The sequence below is a fragment of the Poecile atricapillus genome, chromosome 4, assembly GCF_030490865.1.
Source record: "Poecile atricapillus isolate bPoeAtr1 chromosome 4, bPoeAtr1.hap1, whole genome shotgun sequence".
Taxonomy (NCBI): domain Eukaryota; kingdom Metazoa; phylum Chordata; class Aves; order Passeriformes; family Paridae; genus Poecile; species Poecile atricapillus.
Window position 1 is genome coordinate 30,289,226 of NC_081252.1, and position 19,366 is coordinate 30,308,591.

The 19,366-nt window shown below is 39.4% G+C and overlaps 1 protein-coding gene across 4 annotated transcripts in view; it reads left to right on the forward strand.

The window, feature by feature from the left end:
* EGF (epidermal growth factor) overlaps positions 1-19,366 on the forward strand; it is a 58,969-nt gene that overhangs the window by 19,567 nt on the left and 20,036 nt on the right. For all 4 annotated transcript variants that reach the window (XM_058838696.1, XM_058838697.1, XM_058838698.1 and 1 more), the window contains exons 7-15: positions 3,760-3,885; positions 4,902-5,024; positions 7,233-7,355; positions 8,582-8,707; positions 9,691-9,827; positions 11,707-11,855; positions 13,471-13,575; positions 15,255-15,478; positions 18,780-18,947. In XM_058838696.1, coding sequence (XP_058694679.1) covers positions 3,760-3,885; positions 4,902-5,024; positions 7,233-7,355; positions 8,582-8,707; positions 9,691-9,827; positions 11,707-11,855; positions 13,471-13,575; positions 15,255-15,478; positions 18,780-18,947 — 1,281 coding nt within the window. The remainder of the gene's footprint in view (positions 1-3,759; positions 3,886-4,901; positions 5,025-7,232; positions 7,356-8,581; positions 8,708-9,690; positions 9,828-11,706; positions 11,856-13,470; positions 13,576-15,254; positions 15,479-18,779; positions 18,948-19,366) is intronic.

Here is a 19,366-nt window from a genome sequence, read left to right on the forward strand (position 1 = left end):
ACAAGTGGATGTCTCAGCTTTGCTGTGAAATGATTCAACTGAAAGGCCAGCAGGTCTTAGACAGTCTTGAAGCTTCTGTGATAAATATTGGATAAGAGGTTCCTGTCTCTTTAATTGATACCAGTTGCAGCCCACAATGTGAGTTGGTCATCTTGCTGCCTTTTCACTGTGGATCCAAAAATGGAGGTAATTGACTATCAGTAGTTCACCTTCTTTGAGGATTTCTGCTGAGGCAGTAGGAAGCGAGAGATGCCCAGAGAAATAATGTCTTGTCCTCTAGTCTCTCGGGAACAGAGAATTCTTGCTTTAATGGAATAGCTTTTGTCACCAGTTTTGCTTGGATAAGAACAGTGGAGCAAAGAGTGTGGAGGTATTGGTGTGTCAAGCAATGGTTGCACAGTTCCCAGGGGAAGAGCCATGGATTCCCAGAGATATAAAGACATGGGGAGAATGTAGTGTTTGTTTTAGTTTATATAAACAAAAATGAAACTATAAATGTATCTTTGTATCTAAATGTATCTAAAACTACTCCTAACTAACTACTACAAAATAGGGTTTGTTTTTCTTCATGCCAACCAACAGCTTTATGCAGTACCGTGCAGTCTGTGCCCTCTGAAGACTTATTTGAGTGAGAAAATCAAAACCTTCACCCCTTCAAATGCTTTGTTTGCAGTGCCAAGATGTGTTGAGATGCAGAAGTGTTCCTGGAAATCAGGCTTACCCTTTGTAAGCACAGGGAGTCTCTATTCAGAGACAATACTTGATCTGTCCTTACTTTGGGGAAAATGGTTTTCCTGGCAAATGGAAGCACTTTTTCCTACTGACACATTTGGTGCTGTCACATAGAGGAACTAGGGCAAGAATATGCAGATTAATTTCAGTGGCTGTGGGCACTTTATTCTTTACTCCACTTCTTCCACCAAAGCATTCTGCCTTCTGGCATTTCTCTTTCCATGGAAAAGGGTTTTCGCTGCTTTTATTAATACAGAACCCACCAATGTTTTCAAATGTATGTATATTTCCAACATGTTTAGCAAATTTTTGTACCCTAATAAGTGATGTCAGCAGTAGGCTTTTTACAAAAAATTCCAAATAACTTCTTGTAAAAATGTCTGGGAAGTGATGGAGTAGAAAGAAGCTTAACAGGCTGAATCCAGATGAACCTTTTGGACTTTGTATGTGCATTGCTTGGCTTATCCAATGCAAGAACAGGGATGAAAGGAGAACTAATGAGCCTGGAGTTCAAATGAGATTTATAGCTGATCTTACAACAGAGAAACCTGGAGATAAAAGCATACCTAGACTAATTGGATGCTCTGTACAAGCTAAGAAAATGTACATTGCAATGTAGTGTCAGCTGTGAATTATCAAGCCTTCTTTAAAGCAGGTAGCTAGTGAGTTCCTTCAGATGAAAGGGAACTTAGGAGAAGTGTGCAACTGATATGACTTGATTTTTTTACTGGAATTTGAATTATTTACTTTGCTACTTAAATCCCTCATGTCCTCTCTTCCCTTTCTCTTTCAAATGACTTCCTTGGACTGGTCATGGCCAATAAATAGAGAGAAGAGCATCAATTCATCTATGGGTTTGTTGTAGCCCCACAGAACAACTTTGGTGTAGCACTTTTAATAGCTTAAAATCCAAAATATCAGAAATACCTCAAAATCTCAAATACTTCCTCTGGAATTCTTTGAAAGAATCTTTCCTAACATATTAATAATATCTGGTATACTTGGAAATTTTTTATATATTTTTTTGAGAAATTATGTTGTATTTCTTTCCACTGTAAGATACTAGCATCAGGCTAATATCTGAGTGGTGTATTTCCATGTAAGAAAGGTGATGGGAGGGAATAAATCCCACAAAGCACAAATAAGTTAGTAAGTGTGGTTTGTAAAGGTGTTCTTCCAGAAAATATTACATTATGAACTTTGTGATTCGAACCTTAATCACCATTCTCTTTAAGCTTTGAAAGGAGATTGAGTTTTTATGTGTTGATATGGCTACTTTGAGTTCTAGTACTTACTCAGTTAATAATTTTTATCTTGAGATTGTCCAGATGGCAGAACTATAGCTTCTGCTATTTATTCTATGACTCCCACGTGTCTTAGGTGTTTTTAGACCACTTAAATCGACAATGGTGCAATCAGGGGTAGAAAAATCAGAAACAATGATAAGCATACAATGCAGCCTTGAATGTGGTCTTGTTTGTGGATTCTGTTGTTTTGTGGTTGCGTGCACTTGCACTTTTGTCATTCTAATGAGTTCCTTATTTGAAGATTAGACTCTCCACTACTGTATGTTCCTGATTCAGTTGCAGTAGAAAAGGATTGTCTCCAAAATTAATTCTACAAAACGAAAGGCTGACCTAAAACCACACAAAATTCAAGTCTCTTAAAGGAGAACATGCTAAATAACATAGACAGTATCTACCTAGTCATCCATTCATAATTTTGCATTTAATAGATGACTTTTGCTAGAGAAGACTTAACCTGTTAACCAAATGTGTGCAAAGTGTCTGTGCCTGTAGCCAAGCTGCAGTGACTGCCTGGGAAAACATGTATTATTACTTCTATAGACGTGATCTGCCATTTCACCAAGGGACCAATGCTTTGTCTGATGTGGCTAGCAGAAGAATAAACTTGAAGCTTAAATAATATGCAGTTTTCCATCTCTTGGAATTTAGATTGTGAATTGGAAATGGCACAAGAGAATTGGTCACATATCCATTTCTTTGCCTGTGTGAGTCCATTGTGTCTTACACATCCCAGGGCAATGACAATGTTTTGTGGCTGCACACCCACAGTCAGTAGCATCAGGTCAAGCAAAAATAATAATTGCGGAGACAAAAATAAAATCATGAGTGCTGCATATCTGTGAAAGCACCAGCACTGACAGATAGCTGAATACAGAAATGAGGCTCCACAAATCCTCCCCATGAAAAAGGATACTGGAGTAGCTTTTTCTGTGAAGCAGGAGAAATAGGAAGCCTCCTGGGGACCTGTTAGGAACATTTTTTCTTTTTCCTGTGAAGAAAGGTTCTGAGTTTGAAATTTGAGCTCAACATTTATAATGCTTGTATTTCTCGTAAGTCCACACCAATACAATGGTTCTCTAGAATGCCCTAATACCTTTTGCCCAAATAAAACACATGGTCATTATAATCTCCCTGGTTATCTTTTCTGTTGAATAATATGAGTAATAATGTGGTAATAATACTCCAATATAAATAATAACAGTAACAATAATAATTGTAATAATAATAAATAACAAGTCATTGTCTGCTGTTTCTTAAAAATGTCTCTTCTCTCTCTTTTATGCATGTGTACTCCCTCTCTGTTGTTCTTATTTTTGAGTATTTTATGAAGTAGTATATATAATACTGTGCAGGACTGGGGGTGTAGGAAATTTGAATTTTCCCTTTCATAGTCACTGCAGGTATGGATCCAAACCAAACTATCCCCTACTTCAGGCTCTCTCTAGATCTGTTTGTGCTGACATAGAGCTCAAAATGATCATTTGCACACACCTACTCCTAGTATTCCAAGTACTTTCATTTTTAGAGTGATTGGTTTTTTGCTTGCTTTTACCAATGGAAAAAAAAAAAGAAGTTATTTTGTATTAATAAGAAATTCCTCCACTTGGTTGAGCAAGCAGATGTTGAGAAGAAAATACATCTCTTATCATCTTTCTACTGGAGGTAGAGGTTAATATGATAAGAACTCCATTCTACTTATGCTGTTATATTGTTCTTTCAGAAAAAGGAATCTGTGATTTGAACAGAGAAAAGTGCAGAAGAAGAATCTGCAGGCCAGACTCAAGGACTCATCGGTGTAAATGTTCTAGTGGCTTTATTTTAAGTCGAAATAAACAGTTTTGTGAAGGTAATACATTAATTTATCATCAGCTTTATTCCATCACATGAAAAAATACTTTTGTTTTTTTTTCTTATTATCTTGACTTTGAAAAATTGCTATGAGCTTTTAAAAAATTCAGTGTGCAATTTACGTTTTGTGTCCTTCCAAGTTCTGAAATAGTAAAAAAGAGACCTATGAAAATGTCACAGGTGCTATTCTTGTGAGAAATTTTAGTCTTAGTCTGATTGGTAAAGGAGCTTCAGATAATTATAAATTCTTACGTGTGCTAATTTAATTTTTAAATAAGGATGAAACAGGATGTGTCATCAAAGGTGACACATTGAATAATCCAGCAACAAGATGTCTGTCTGAAGTAGCATTTCAAAAAAGACAGAAATTCTCACCACGTTTCTAAATATTTTAATCTGTTTTATTAAAAATCTTAAATTTCTATTAATAATAGCTAACATAATACTTTTTTAAAATCATCTCTTTCCCTACATGACTAGATTTTATAAGACATAATGGCATCAGAATTCCTAGCTTAAAGGATTTACAAACTTGCCTGAGCATCAGCATTCCAGTTTTCAGGAAATTCACAAGTTTGATTTCTGAATTTCAACTTTAGATTGTGAATATCTGAAATACTTGTGTTTTGAGGGTTTTACTTCAGTCATGTTGAACCCAAATTCTTAAAAATAATTTTTGTTTTAAGAAAATGTCTAATGTACATTTCTTGAATGTGTGCAGGATTTAAATGGCGGTGAAATCTATATGGAAAGTCATCCTTTTGGAAATCCCCTAGGCACCTATGCTGGACACACAGAGCATGAGTATGCTTTGCTAGGAAGTTTTTAACACTGGTTTCAATGAGATCTGAAACCTTGTTTTCTTACAGTTGATTAGGAAAAACACATTTTTGTGTAATGAATGCGAAAAAAAGGATGTACTTTTTCAGACTGTTACCTTGTTTCATTAATCTATTCCCTAACATTGACTGATGGCTTATTCTGACACAACAAATTCTTTTTTTTTTTTTTCAGACATTAATGAATGTGGCTTCTGGAATCACGGCTGCACTTTAGGCTGTGTGAATATCCCTGGTTCCTATTACTGCACCTGCCCGAGAGGCTTTGTTCTGCTGCCTGATAGGAAAACGTGTCATGGTAAGGAGCTGTAATAGACAAACACTTGGAGTATCCTATTGGAGATAGTCCTCATTTAATGCTGGAACTGCTGAAAGTTTTGTGCATTGCGTTGCTTGCTTCCAATCCCGTATTATGTAAGCAGGATCAGCTTAAACGGAATGAACTGATTGCAGGTGTCGTGTTCAAGGAAGCATGAGTTACACGTGAGAAATTGTATACGCTTCTTCAGAGGAGGGAAAAAATAACAAGTCATGTCTCCAGAGAGACCTTTTCTCAGATTAGGCCCAGTGTCACATTCCAGGTGGATAAGCAGTTATTTATTTTTAAATGTGGCCTCTGAATTTGGCTCACTCTGGAAGGATTTTCCCAGTCTCTGATGGAGCAGCTCACAGCATCATGTATTTTCTTTTCAGATCAGGACTGATAGCGTTGCTAATGTGTATGACATTAGTGGAATTAAATGCATATGCTCAGCCTAGAAATGAATTAACCCTTTCTGAAGCAAGTGTAGAACATGTATGAAAAGGTTTCAAGTTTTGAGGTCTTGGGATATTGTCAGTCACTTTTGAAGTAAAGCTTATGCATAGACAAAGGTCCTTGTACTTTATTTCCATGGAAATAAAACACTGGTGTAAGGCCCAAGCAGGAGTACCAGCGCACACCAATGGGTTCAGTGTGGACCATGGCAGGATAAGGCTCAAGGGTATATTAAATATCAGTACTGGAGAGTAAATATAGCCATAGAATCTATCAGACTCTAGTAGTCAGTCTATTTTAGACTCCAAGAGTCCTGGGCAGGGCCTGGAGTTGGACTCGATGATCTCTGTGGGTCCCTTCCAACTCAGGATATTCTGTGATTTTCTAAGATCCACTTCTTCCCCTTTTTTCAAGAGGGAGCCAGGAGGAGGATTCCGTGACCCAAACGTGGAGTCCAGGGGGTGTGTGACAGCTGCAGAAGGCAGCCAACTGCAGCAGAAGAGCTATGGGAGGTTACTGTGAGGTGGAATATCATTTTGTGTCCAAAACAACATTTAGACACAGCTGAGTCCTACTTGGATGACCAACTTGAACTGTATGCCTGCATTTTGGGTGGCTCAAATAAGATAGAAAATAATGTTTTTCTAGCACAGTCTAAGGATGCAGAATGGACAGTGTGACTCCTTAACTACTGCAGAACAAGGCAGATGTTCACCAGCTATGCAACTTGAGAGAGAGACAAGATGAGAAGTTCAAATGCTAGCCAGATATTTTGATTCTTTGTCCTCCAAGTCCTTTACAAAGCTCTTCATCTTCATCATAAAGTCACAAGGTCTGGTCAGAAAGAAACTTGAATTTTCTGGACCCTATTTTCTGTGCTTAAATGATTAGCACAGTCCAGTCCAGAATGCAGTTACCCTGGAGAAACAATATTTGCAAGAGCCATGAAACATTTAAACCAATGTGTGCAGTTGATTCATAGAAGCAGTTGTGGAAATCTTGCATTAGTTCCAGTCACATGGCACTAGAACTGGGACAAAGAGATGGAGCACTGCAGTGCAGAAGGTAGAAGGAGCACATCTTATAAAATTGCATCAAAGAAATACTAAAAAAAAATGTTGGCACTGCAGCATTTCTAATAACAAGTAAAGGAAAACTACTGCCAAGTCCTCAGATGATTTTTCCCTTATAACTTCTAAAACTGACACTAAGGAACATAGTTTTCTTTCTGGAAGGTTAATCTCCTGTTTTGATTCATCTTAGCTCTTTTATACTTGGAATATTAGAAAGTAGTTCTTCCACATTCTCTTTGGTTTTTATATTTATTCTTTCATATAGATTCCTTGTAGTTTTTAAAACGTGATCCATTTTTGATGAAATGTAAGAAAGAAAGTTTTCAAAATTACTTCTATTTTGATAACATTAATATTAGAGATTTTTGGAAAATTTAAGGCTGATAAGTATAATGGCTTCAGGACTCAGCAATTTTGATTTTCTCTTGGGCTGTAATTAGGAGAAGGAGTGGAAAAAATTTGGGGGAGAAAAACTGAAACACCACCTAACAAACCACAGGAAGACTGCAGAAGTGTTGTACTCCCAACATCACACTTTTATTTATTTATGTATTTTTTTCCTTACTTCTTTTTCTTCTTTTGCCATTTAAGAAGGTGTTAACATCTCTTACTGGGGTATTAATAAATTTTTTTGTCATCATTTAAGATTTTTCTTTTCCTCCTTAAATTACCGTAGAGCTAATTACCTGTACAAGTAATGACACTGGCTGTAGTCACGGCTGCCTTCGAACATCTGAAGGCCCTGTTTGCTTTTGTCCAGAAGGATCTATACTCAAAGTGGATGGCAAAACATGCACAGGTAAGTAACATTTTTTCCTAGCTGCAGTGGCTGCCAGGCTCTGTTTATTCTTGGCACCAAGAGCCAGATGTGAATTAAGGCATTTTATACTCATTTTGAAATGATTGCACAAGATAACAGAGTGTAAGGTGCTTTGAGTGCTGACATGAGCAGCATTCATCTTAATTTTTTAATAGATTTTTAGTAGCAGCAACCTCCAATATTTGCTGACCAGTTATTTTATTGCCTGCACAGGTCAAGGCATGTCGCAAATTTTTGTTGTGGGAGCCATCTAACATTTAACTTGAGAGGACATAAATGTACAAAATTAAGACTTGGGTTAAACCTGGAGATAATTTTATTGACATCATGAAGCCCAGGTTCAGAGTCACTCTAACTTACCCACAAATGGAATTTTTTGCAGTCAGAATAATTGAAGCTGCTATACTCAATCTGTCATTCCCCATTTCAGCAATTTTCCAAATTCAGGGATTGCATCTTCTCATCTGCACCTTTTCAGTCTGAGGGGTCAAGATAGCTCCATTACTTATGGATATAGCTATGTATAAGAGCTATATCCATAAGTAATAGCTAATAGATAATAGCTCCATTACATGCCTTATGATATGAAAAATCCTCTTTCCCTTTTAATCCCTTTCATATTGTGGACTGTACTTTATACATAGATTCAGTCATTATTTCCATTTTGCTAGCTCATGCTAGTATTGAGAATATAACAGAAAAAAATAGCAACAGAATGGTTTCTTTTTACATGAAATCTTGGTTTGTTTTATTAAAAAGTATCAATTTGTCATCCTAGCCTAATTAACTTCTGGGGAGACAATTGCATTAATTTGCTATTTCTTTGCATGAAGTACAAACTCTGATAAAATTTATTATTCTGTAGTAAATGGGATGAGATTTTCATGGGAGAAGAGCTCTCTGAAACATGTGAAAGACCCTCTCTCTTTATGTACCCCTGTGTTACAACACAACACCTTGTGTTAAAAGTTTTCAGTAAAACTCTGGAACAAGTTACTCCTAATTTGTTGTCACTTCACTAGGCTTCTGCTTTCAGCAGAAAAAGCCTACTTTCAGAGGCCTTTAGGTAAATGCACCAATCACTGAGATGATTTGCACTGTAGAAATCCTGAGCAGAGTGAAACATTCTCTTATACTTCTGATTTTGTTGTATTTTATTTTTTTTTAGAACGGCACAGTAAAATTTTACAAATGCTCTGTTTAAGGTTGTACATCTCCAGATAATGGTGGCTGCAGTCAGATATGCTCTTCTTTAAGCCCATCCTCTTGGGAGTGTGCTTGTTTTCCTGGATATAAGCTTCAGCGAGACAGAAAGCACTGCACTGCCATAGGTTGGTGTCTTGGTATGCCTGCATATTTCTGCCAATAAAAGCAAAACGTTTTGAGTTCTTTAAGGTGGATGACACAACTGGGATGCCTTTTTGCACTGATTTTAGGTTACTTTGTGAAACTTGGGAAGTATTAGTTGTTAGGAAAGACAACATATTTTGGAAATAAACCGGAACAAGCACCAGTATATGGTTCTGTCTCCTTCACAGAAAGTTCAACCTGTGATCCATCTTCAGCATTTCACTCTGGGCTCCCATAGTGTGGAGCTCTGTCCTGCAGTACACAGGGTTTTGTGCCTTCACATAAATATGGGCACAGTTCCTGCCCAGTGCTACAGAATTGGGAATGAAGTCTCTGTATTTGGAGAACGGGGCAGGGAGTAATTTGTTAAAGGACTTTGCATATAAGGATATTTCTCCCCCACTAGCCCCAGGAAGCTGAGGTGTTTGATGAGCACTTTTGGATTCCAGACCCTTCTGTTTCTTCTGAGAAAGGGGCAGATGCTGGTGATCTGCAAGGTATAAGCAATTGCCAAAGAGAGAGGAGGAAAAAATAAGTTTTTGGTTTGTGCCCAAAATAAGGGGAAAATTATACGCATATTTTTTGGGGGGACGGTCTCTTTCTTGCTTTTACTATAAAAGCCTTCTTCATATGCAAAATTAAAGTTATTCTGGCAATTATGGTGATGCTGTGAAATGTAGAGAGATGATTGCCTCGAGGCTAAGGCACTCAGTGTGAAATGCAGCAGGACCAGTGACTCCTTTTGTCAGAAATATTGAGGCCAATGCTGTAAACTTACATTCACGTTTACCTTTAATTTCGTAGGCAAGTGGAGTGTAGGGAAATTGTCACAATTTCTTTTTGCTTCTGTTCCTCATTTTGTCTTTTACTGGTACTTATTTACAATGCTACTTAGGTAGCAATGCAAGTTAGAGATCACTTTGAACATAGTGCAATTAACGTACTGGAAAATTTTAATCGACAGGTCCTAAGCCATTTTTGTTGTTTGCAAATGGCCAAGATATCCGCCAGATCAGTTTTGATGGAACAGATTATACAAGTTTACTTGACTGGCAGATGGGAGTAGTCTTAGCACTGGACTCTGACCCGGTGGAAAATAAGGTAAGGCATTAAAAATGAGAGGATTCTGGAGTGTTGCAAGGACAAAAGGATTGAGCTTTCATGTGCCTTAACCTTTCCTCTGTCAGTGATCTGGATTACGCATTATGCTGCCTGTTGCTCTGTTGCCTGTCTAGGAGCACAACTGGTACGGGCTGCCAAACATTAGTTGAAGAGTTTCATCCTTTAATTACTTATTTTTTGTACATTGAAAATGATAATTCACAGAGAATCTGGATTTCTAATTTCACTTCAGGCTTGATTTCAATTTTAAAGAACTTTTCTGTGGTCAATAAGTTTTCTCCATTAAGACTGCAGTATTGTTTTCTGGATATATATTATGGGTTTCTTTCACAGTGTAGTGGTACAAGCAAAGGTATATTTTGTTCTATACAGCTAAATCTGTATGATTCCTACTAAATGTTGGTGTAATCTTACCAAGAATTATTTCCCATGACCTGATATTATTGAGCAAAACTGCTGAATGCTCACAGAGTCTGTTTCTCTTCCGAAATGTGTTCCTCACACGCTAGATAGTGCTGTTGGAAACAGAAGTCTTCTCTGTATAAAGACCTGTTAGTCTGCGTGGCCACATCCTAAGGTCCTATTCCTTGCCTGCAGAGTTGGAAAGGAGGTCAGCTGTGCTTTGCTAAACCTTCTGTGGCAGATAGTTATATTTTCCCATGGAGAGACTTATTGACACTGTGAAAGTGTTGCAAAGGAATACTGGATGGTACCGTGAAAGCTGATGAGGAGCTCAGTTAAGTTGTTGGAAGCATCTCAAGGCCCAGATGGACACAGCTAAACAAATGTGAATGTTACCAGATCTGCCTTTACAGGAGGAGCACTTCAGGCCCTTCTGGAGCACTGCCACTTGCTATTCCTGAAATAGGGCCCTGCTGGAGGGGCAGCAGCTGCCCTGGGCTGTGCCAAGTGTGGGTCAGCAGTGCTGGTGGCTCTGGTGTGCACTGGGATCCCCTCCCGTAGTGTTGGGTGGGCAGTACAGAGGTGAGGGGACAGGCAGGGGCCAGACAGGCTGCAGGAGCCCACAGAGCTGAGTGGCAGAGCAGCACCTCTTTGTGCTCTCAGGGCACTGAATTAGCTGGCCTAGGACTAGAGGCTCCCTCCTTCTTTGTTTGATTCATGGTTAGCATCAAAGAAAAGTTATTTCACTGTTACCATTCCCAAAGAAAGCCTCAGCACTGCTTTTCATATGGTTGTGCTGTACAGTGTTTGGCTCCCTCTGGTATTGGCATACAAGACAAAATTTACATCCTTGGAAAATGAAAACCTAGCTTCCTTACCAGCAAAGAACTTTTCTTTTGACCCCAGACTAAGAAACCTCTTCTGGAAATGTTGGAGCCTTCCAGAATAGACACTGAGTAAAAAATTAAGATAGCTGCAGGATGAAAGAGTGGAAAACAATAGAAGTAAACGTTATAACTCTTTTTCCCCTTCCCAGCACCTTGATAAACACAGAGTGCTACTATCTTCTCCACACTTCTCACTTTTCAACATGAGCAGCCAGTGAAATGACAATGTGCTTCTTTCTGCCTGTTCCTACTTTTGCTTCCTCAGCTGTGCTTCATGTGAAGTAGCTGCTGGCTGAAACAAAACCACAGGATATTCAGAGGGCTGTATATAGGGCAGCCAGGATTTACAGCTAAGCACAAGCTGCCTGTAGAAGTCATCCTGGTTGAAGGATAAGTGCCTTTTTATTTGATCAGGGATCATGGGTTACCTGTGCAGCCTTTAGTGAATAAGCAGTTTAGGGAATTTTCCAGATGAAAAAGGTATTTCAGCAATGGAGTTACTAGACAGGGGAGGTAGAGTAGAAAGTGCAATGAGAACTAATGACACCTTGTCTGTTATTTATTCACAGATTTACTTTGCCCACACTGCCTTGAAATGGATAGAACGAGCTAATCTGGATGGTTCAGATCGTGAAAAGGTTATTCATGGAGCTATAGATACACCCGAAGGCCTTGCTGTGGACTGGATTAACCGTAAATTGTATTGGACAGACAGAGGGTACATGCTCCACAGTTCATTTATGCTGAAGCATGCCATAAAATATCTGGAATAAATGACTGGTGATACAGAAATAGCTGGGATATCACTCTAATTCAGTAGTGCTTCACATTCTGATTGGGTAGTTTTAGTCTCAAGTATATGCAGTTGGCAGGTTCTTTAAAACTAAAATGCTGGAAGCTCACTTGCAGTCTGCTATTGTATTTTTATCTTTCTCTTTCCAAGAAGCAAGGGTTTGGACTCAGTTGCAAGGAATCTAAAGCATGCACTGCATATATACATATATGTATGTGCACATGTGCATGTGAATATATATCCTTACACTCTTTTTTATATACATATGCTGCATGTGAGTGTGTGTGTGTGTAGGTATATATCTGTATATACATATAAAAAAGAATATTACTATACTGGGTACATCTTGGGCAGAAGTCAGTGTTGTTGGCAGCTAGAATCATGATATTGGAGAGTCTTTGTCGATTATCTCTGATAAAAGAGGAATGATTGCTGCCAGACAACGTGACCACCTTTCAGCTGATACTGAGCCTTATATGCAGAGGGAAACAAAACTGACCTTTGATGAAAAGGCAGTTTCAGATCACAACAGATAATGAAGACAACTTGAAGAGTGGTCATGATCTTTCAATATGATCCATAATTTATTAGTCAATAAAGAGCAATTCTGAGTGTTTAGATCACCCTCCTTCTCCATTTTAAATGTTCTGCTAGACCACTTCCTTGCTTTTAGGTACCGTATTGTCACATGATTGAGTTGCTGTTGTATGCCAGTGTTTCTTGTGAAATGGGAGATTATGGTGCTTCTCTCCATAAGACAGGAGTTCAGGGAGAATATGAGAATTTGAACCGGCGACTTCCTTCTCATCCACTGCATTTACCTGTTTGTATTTCATATTTGCAAGAATATATTTCTCCTTCCATCTCTGTGGGGCCTTTCTTTGAGGGTTCAAGGTAGCGTGGAAGGCTGTAAGCTTGCTTGCAGGTAGAGGCTGATATTTATTTGGCAAGGTTAATATTGCAGCAATAAAATCAGTTTTCTGGAAAAAAGGTGAATTGAAAGATTGGCAATGTAGATTCTATACTTGACTTGGCCACAGATTTTATGAGTAATCTTAAGAACCTTAGCCTCATTCTTTCCTGCAAAAATACATGCAGTATGTAAAATGACCACTGATTTCTGGGTGAAAAATGCTATGTAAAAGTACTATTTTAAAAAAATTCTTTATACATTTGGTAATGGTATTCAGCTAGGAGCTGGTTTTCCTCCTGGTTCCTTTTAAAGCTAGCATTTATCTGTTAGTGATCATACTTGTAATTCATTATTCACCCAAAGAAGGAGAACTTCATGTCTTCTGCAGAGCAGCAGGTATTTTATCATCATGCCCTGGACCAGATAATGAAGCTGTAACATGAATTACTTGTTGATAAAACGACTAGGCATGCCATATCAGCAGGATTACTTCTGGATATACTTCTTATCACTGTGAAATTATTTATTAGAGCTAAACTAAAGCAATGCAAAATCGTAGTACGTTCAGCCCAAGAAGGTAATTAAAAAGATAGCAGGGAGGACCTAACAGTGCTCTGTGTGTTGCAGGAAGGTGTGCATTGAAAGGAGCAATCTGAATGGAATGCAAAGAAAAATGATCATCTGGGAGGATCTTTCCCAGCCTCGAGGGATTGCCATTCACCCATTTGCTAAGTAAGGAGTGACAGACAATAAACCATGTTATTCTTGTGGATGACTTTTAAAAATGAGCATGCAAGCCTTGCCCTTTTGGCAGCCAAAAATAAGATTAGTCTCATGTTGGGTTAGCCATTGCCTTGCAGAGCTGTGTGAACAGTAATGTTTTATTGCAGGGTTTCTTTCATGAGTTTGGGCCATGTTCATTTTTCATATAGATTTCAGAAGAAAGTAATTGGAGTATTAATAATTCTGTATGCAATTTAAGCTAAAGAAAAGCATGAACAACTGAGGTCACTCTCAGCTGTAGGTGTCACACTACAAACTTCGATGGTTCCAAATCTAGTAGTGTGAAGGAAGTAATCACTTTTAACCAGTAGTGCTTACAATGCTACCTTTTTTTTGTTGGTCCATGTTTCAGTTTCAGAGGAAACTAAACCTAATTTACTGTTCTGGAAATTTGTGGTTTTAAGTGCACCTTGTATCTTCTTAACTAGTGTTGAAATGATCCCAGGTGTTTAAACTCTTGATGAAATTCTGACTATTTCAATCAATGTCAAAGTGCCATGGATTTTAGTCAATATGCTTGTAGTAGGAACATTTTAAATCTGGTCCTTTAAATTTTGCTTTGATGTTCATATCCCGCCATAATTAAGTACCGATGAATCAGCAAGAAGCAGGTTTGGGGAGCGTGTTTTGCTAGCTTGCCTCTGCCCATAAAAGACCTGAAAGAATCTTTCAGTAGAGGCTGAATGTTATAGAGACATTTTGCAGGAAAACTTTGAAGAAAGGTATCTTCTGCCATATTGTTCATTAGAATTATTGGTAGAGGCAAAGCATTCAAGGGGAAAGGGAGGACGAAACATCATTAGAACCTCCTTTTTTAGAAATTTAATGTGAAAGGATGAACAGACATTATAGCAATTGTCCATAGCTGTAAATATTAAAGAAGGATGTGAAACTCTCAAGAGTTAGAGCTCTTGAAATACTGGTCCCTGCATCAGAACAAAACTGCTTGTGTAACTAAAGTTAAGTGAATCCCTGGGTTATTTCAGTAAATCTGACAGAGGCACCTGGAAAGTTGAGCCCAAACTTCAGACACTATTTGCAATTTTAACTATCTCCGTTTTCAGTTGCCATCTAGCACTGTCTGTTCATTGAAACACTGCTAAACACTCGGTGAGTAACACACAGGACTCTAGAGGAAGATCCTGAGAATCAGGACCTGATATTGGTGTATTTTTTAAAAACATCCTGCCTACTCTTGCCTGTTTTCCATGGGAAATGGGTAATTTCGGTTTCATTTATTTATTGTTGCACCCCTGTTTAGACAGAGTCTGGATAATGCATCTTTTTCTGTTGTCTGGGTTTGCTAAACTGCCATCAGCTGTCACATGGAAAATCAAAAAGCAGATATGAAGAGCTGTGGCAGTTAACATAGTAAGGAGTTGTTTTCCAAAGGTTTCATGCCAGTGAACAGAGTGAGGATTCTGCATAAGTCCCAGTGCAATCACCTGGGGTCTTATGGCAAGAGTGAAAAGATCAGCAGCCAATATGTTTGCTTGAAGCGTGCACTTTTTCTCCTGTGAGTCCAGGCTATATTGCTTTGATCTGACCTTTCTGCTTTGAAAGAACTCCATGGAGAGGAGGACAAACATTTACTTACTGACTTCCTGTATTCATTTTGTTTTCTGAAGGAGATTATTCTGGACTGACATGGGGGTCAATCCGCGGATTGACAGCTCTTCATTAGAAGGATTCGATCGCCGTGTCGTAGCCAGCACTGGCCTGGTGTGGCCCAGTGGGATAGCTCTTGACTACCTGACCGACAAGTTGTACTGGTGTGATGCTAAACAGGCTGTGGTTGAGAGCGCAAACCTGGATGGTTCTGGTCGTCGAATTCTTGCACAGAATGATGTAGGTGAGGCTTTGGGGTTGATGATTACCTACTGCTGCTGGTCCGTGTGTGTGTGCGCGTCTGCATATGTGCATGAAAATTACTGGCCAGCTGCTGGGCTGTATATCCTATGCTATGCTGAGATTAATGGCAGCACTAAAGTTCTTCATTCTGTTACCCAGCTGACTTTTACTCATTTTAGCAAAAGCATGTCTTTCTACCACTCTCTGTTTTTATTCACAGGTCACTTAGCATTGCACTGAGAACTTTTCTGTCTTCACAGAAAAATGAAAAGATTCAAAAAATTAAAAATGTGGTTTTCTTTTCCCATGCATGGCTGCTTATTTTAATGCAGGTTTTGCTGTGTTTATTGCATCAGTAAGTTATACCGATGTGAGAAGAAATGGAATTAATCTGGGTCGTTAAAGTCCTTGAGCAGCAAACCTGTATCTGCAATGCTGAACACTGGAAGGATTCTAAACACACAATAAATATCAAATGATTTTACAATATGCTGGTAGTTTTTATGGCTAAGATTTCTACTGCTTGACACGTAACTGTGTTGTTTAGGAGCAAGAGAACAGAGGTGTTAGAACAAGGAACTGATGTTGTACCACGTCTAAAGTAAACCATGCGTTTATGAATCTTGTACATGGCAAATCAGTTTCTGGAGAGGACAATTCCTTTTGATCATGGGATCCCTCTTGGGACCATTTTGTAGGTGTCCATACAGAATATGGGCAGAGTGAGAGCTCGTAGCCCAATGCCATGACTGCCATGGGTAATTTTATGGTTATTCTGTCCAGCAGCCTCTGTTCCAGTCTGTGCCCTGGGAAGGATTGTGTTCATCACCTAAGCCAGATACCCTCCCAGTCCTCTGGAGGTGAGCGGAGTGAGGTCCTGAAGGAATCAGTGTTCTCCAGTTTATAATTTACTTCCAGTTTAAATTTACATCAAGAGGCCCGAGAAGAGAGACTTTCCAGCCTTCTTCTCTCTCCCCGTGCTGCTCGTGTTCTGCCATATGCTCCTCCTTGCAGCAGATTTGAAAAGGAGAACCTTGAAGTCTGATCAGAGTTTCATTTTGTTTCTCCATAGCAAGTAAGACAGGGTATTGCAGGGAGAAAGCAAAGAAGGAGAGCTAGGAGCACCACAGAAACTATGAGAAGGTAGTAGTGATACGGCTGTTTGGGGGTGAGATAAAAGGACATCAACATCTGAATGCAAGGAAGTGAAAAAGATGACCTGTAGGGGTAGGAATTTAGAGAAGCATGTCCTGATATTTTTCTAATGCTGTTGGTGAAGACTGGAATTCAGTTTTTGTTCTTGAACGGCTGTACACTGGAGGACAGGAAGGTGGCACCTCTTCATAAGCTTCTGCTGTAACATGAATTTTTATTACAGCAGCCCCCTCTCGTGGCCCTGTACTGAGAGCTCATTCGGTAGAGCTGCATGCTAAATAGGTAAAATATTTCTGCTCTTCCACCTAACCCCGTTTTCAGCTGTAAGTATAACAGCCCATAATGACCTACCCAAAGCAATGAAAAGCACAACCATCCCTTTTGTTTATGCAGTGGGTCACATTTGTGCTGTTCCTGCTATCTCCTTTAATTGACACTATGCTTCTGACTTAATCTTTAATGTATTCGCAAAATAAGAGGTTAACAAATTGCTGTTCAAAGCAGGGTGCTGTTTGTGAATAGTGCAAATTACAGATCCTAAAATCGTGAGGAAATATTTGCGTGGGGACAGTATCTAGATCTTGGTCTAGTTGCTCAAATTTAGTGGGAAGAAAAGGTAAGAACCAAGATCAGTGATTAAGCATGTGTCAGTGGAGGTAGTGAGGTGCCAACAATGCACTCTTCAACAACGCTAAAGAACTCTTAAGCAGTGTCTTAGAAATTTTTTTTGGTAAAGGACTGTTTTTTTTCAGTTTATTTGTGAGGTGAATTTAAGATATACCAACACATACTCCTTCTCCAAGGTTCTACTTGTTATCTGTTGTTTTGTTTTCTTGTTTGTTTGCCTTTGATTTTTTATTTTATTTTATTTTTATTTTAGCTAATACATGTTGGGATCCCAATCTCATTACTGAAATTAAACATCACTTAGTTGAGGTCTACGTCAAGAAGCAAAAGCACAAATCATAAAAATCATGTGCTTAAAAAACTTACCTTTCAGAGGGGCTCAGACTGCAGTGGTAGAGTGCAGTGCCACTGGGGACCACAGCAAAGCAAACCTGCTTCAGCCAGGAAGCATCCACTCTTCCTGAAGGTGTACATCCATGGAAGAATAGCGTGTGTTCTTACCTTCCATTGCAAAAAGCCTGCCCAAAGGCCACCTTGAAAGCAGGAGATTTTTGAGTGTATAGACAAAATGTATAGTCCCATGTAGACTAACGACAGTTTTCTATCATGAGAAATTAGAAAGAGTCAGAATCATTTTGTAAAGAACTTTATGTCTGTCATTACTTATATGAAATTGTCCTTTGGATTCTGAATTGCTGAGCTTATCTCTGGAAGTCAAACTAGGGATCTGAATTTTCCTAGTGCAGATAATGTGCTACCAAGGAAAAGTTCCTGTCTCTGAACTTGGGTGGAATTTCTTGCAGCTACGTTTAGTCCTGTAATTGTTATATTCCTGGTTGAAGCTGATGTCTAGGATCCTGCTGTCATCAGTGAAAAGAGAGGAAGTTACTGGGATGACCTCTTGCCTCCTGTGGTTTATGTTAGCTGGCTATATGCCCCTCTGCACTGCACTTGTGTGTACTTTTGGCACTTGCAGAGGCCACACGCTGGCTTTGGGGCCCTACCAGGAGCCAGTGGCTGCAGTGTCTGTAGTTCCCAGGCTGCCCAGTGCCAGCATGCTTGTGCAGGATGACACATGCCATGAGCTCCTTTCCTCCTTGTTATGTGAAGACTGCAAAAGGGGCTGTGTACCTCAGCAGCTCTCTGCCAGGCCCCTTGGTGGCAGAGGAGGGAGGTACTCGAGTTCTGAAAGGCTGGTCCCAACGCTGCCTCAAGAAGTGACGATGTGTGAGGTAGGAGCATCTCGTGAACTAGATCTGGTTGGAAGTCACCTGAAGTATAGAGTATGTACTGAGCCAGGCAGGTGTCACAGCCTCCTTTGCTAAGAGCACAAGTAACATGTGCCCGTGGTCCACTGTTCACGGACACTTGTCCCTCTCCACGGGAAATGAAAGTGGAGCGCTGGCTATGGCTAGGCCCCTGTGTTAGATGCTGATCTATATGCAGATAATGCTTTCCTTTACAGGGTTTCTTGCCTATGTTCTGCAGATGTGGAAATGATAAACCTGATGTCTTTGTAGGCCACCCTTTTGCTGTAGCGGTGTTTGAGGACCACCTGTGGTTTTCTGACTGGGCTAGGCCATCACTAGTGAGGGTGGACAAGAAGACCGGCCAAAACAGGGTACGTCTTCGAGGCAGCATGCTGAGACCCTCATCAATGGTTGTAGTTCATCCTTTGGCGAAACCAGGTATACTGCAAAAATTAAGCAGCCATTCCCTTCCAGCCTCCTCTTGTTCACTGATTCCAGCAGAATAGATGTCCTTGGGTACAGGATTATCTTCTCAGAAACAGGCTCTTTAAAAAGCCTTGCATAGCCAGACTGGCATTTATTGAAAGCATCATGTGGGCACATGTCCCAGGAATGCTGACAGATTTATGTTCATGCCCAAGAGTAGATGCTGATCAATTGCCATGAGGCTACCACAGTCTTCTAATTCCTATTTATCCTAGTCTATTAGCACCCCACACACACCAATAACAACAAATGACATTGGGAAAGATTTTGCAAGATTTACTAGTTTTTGATCAAATAAATTGAATTTCTGTTGGGAGCAATCTCCCTGTAAGAAGAAGAGTAATTCAATAGACCAGGATTGAGAGAAGGTT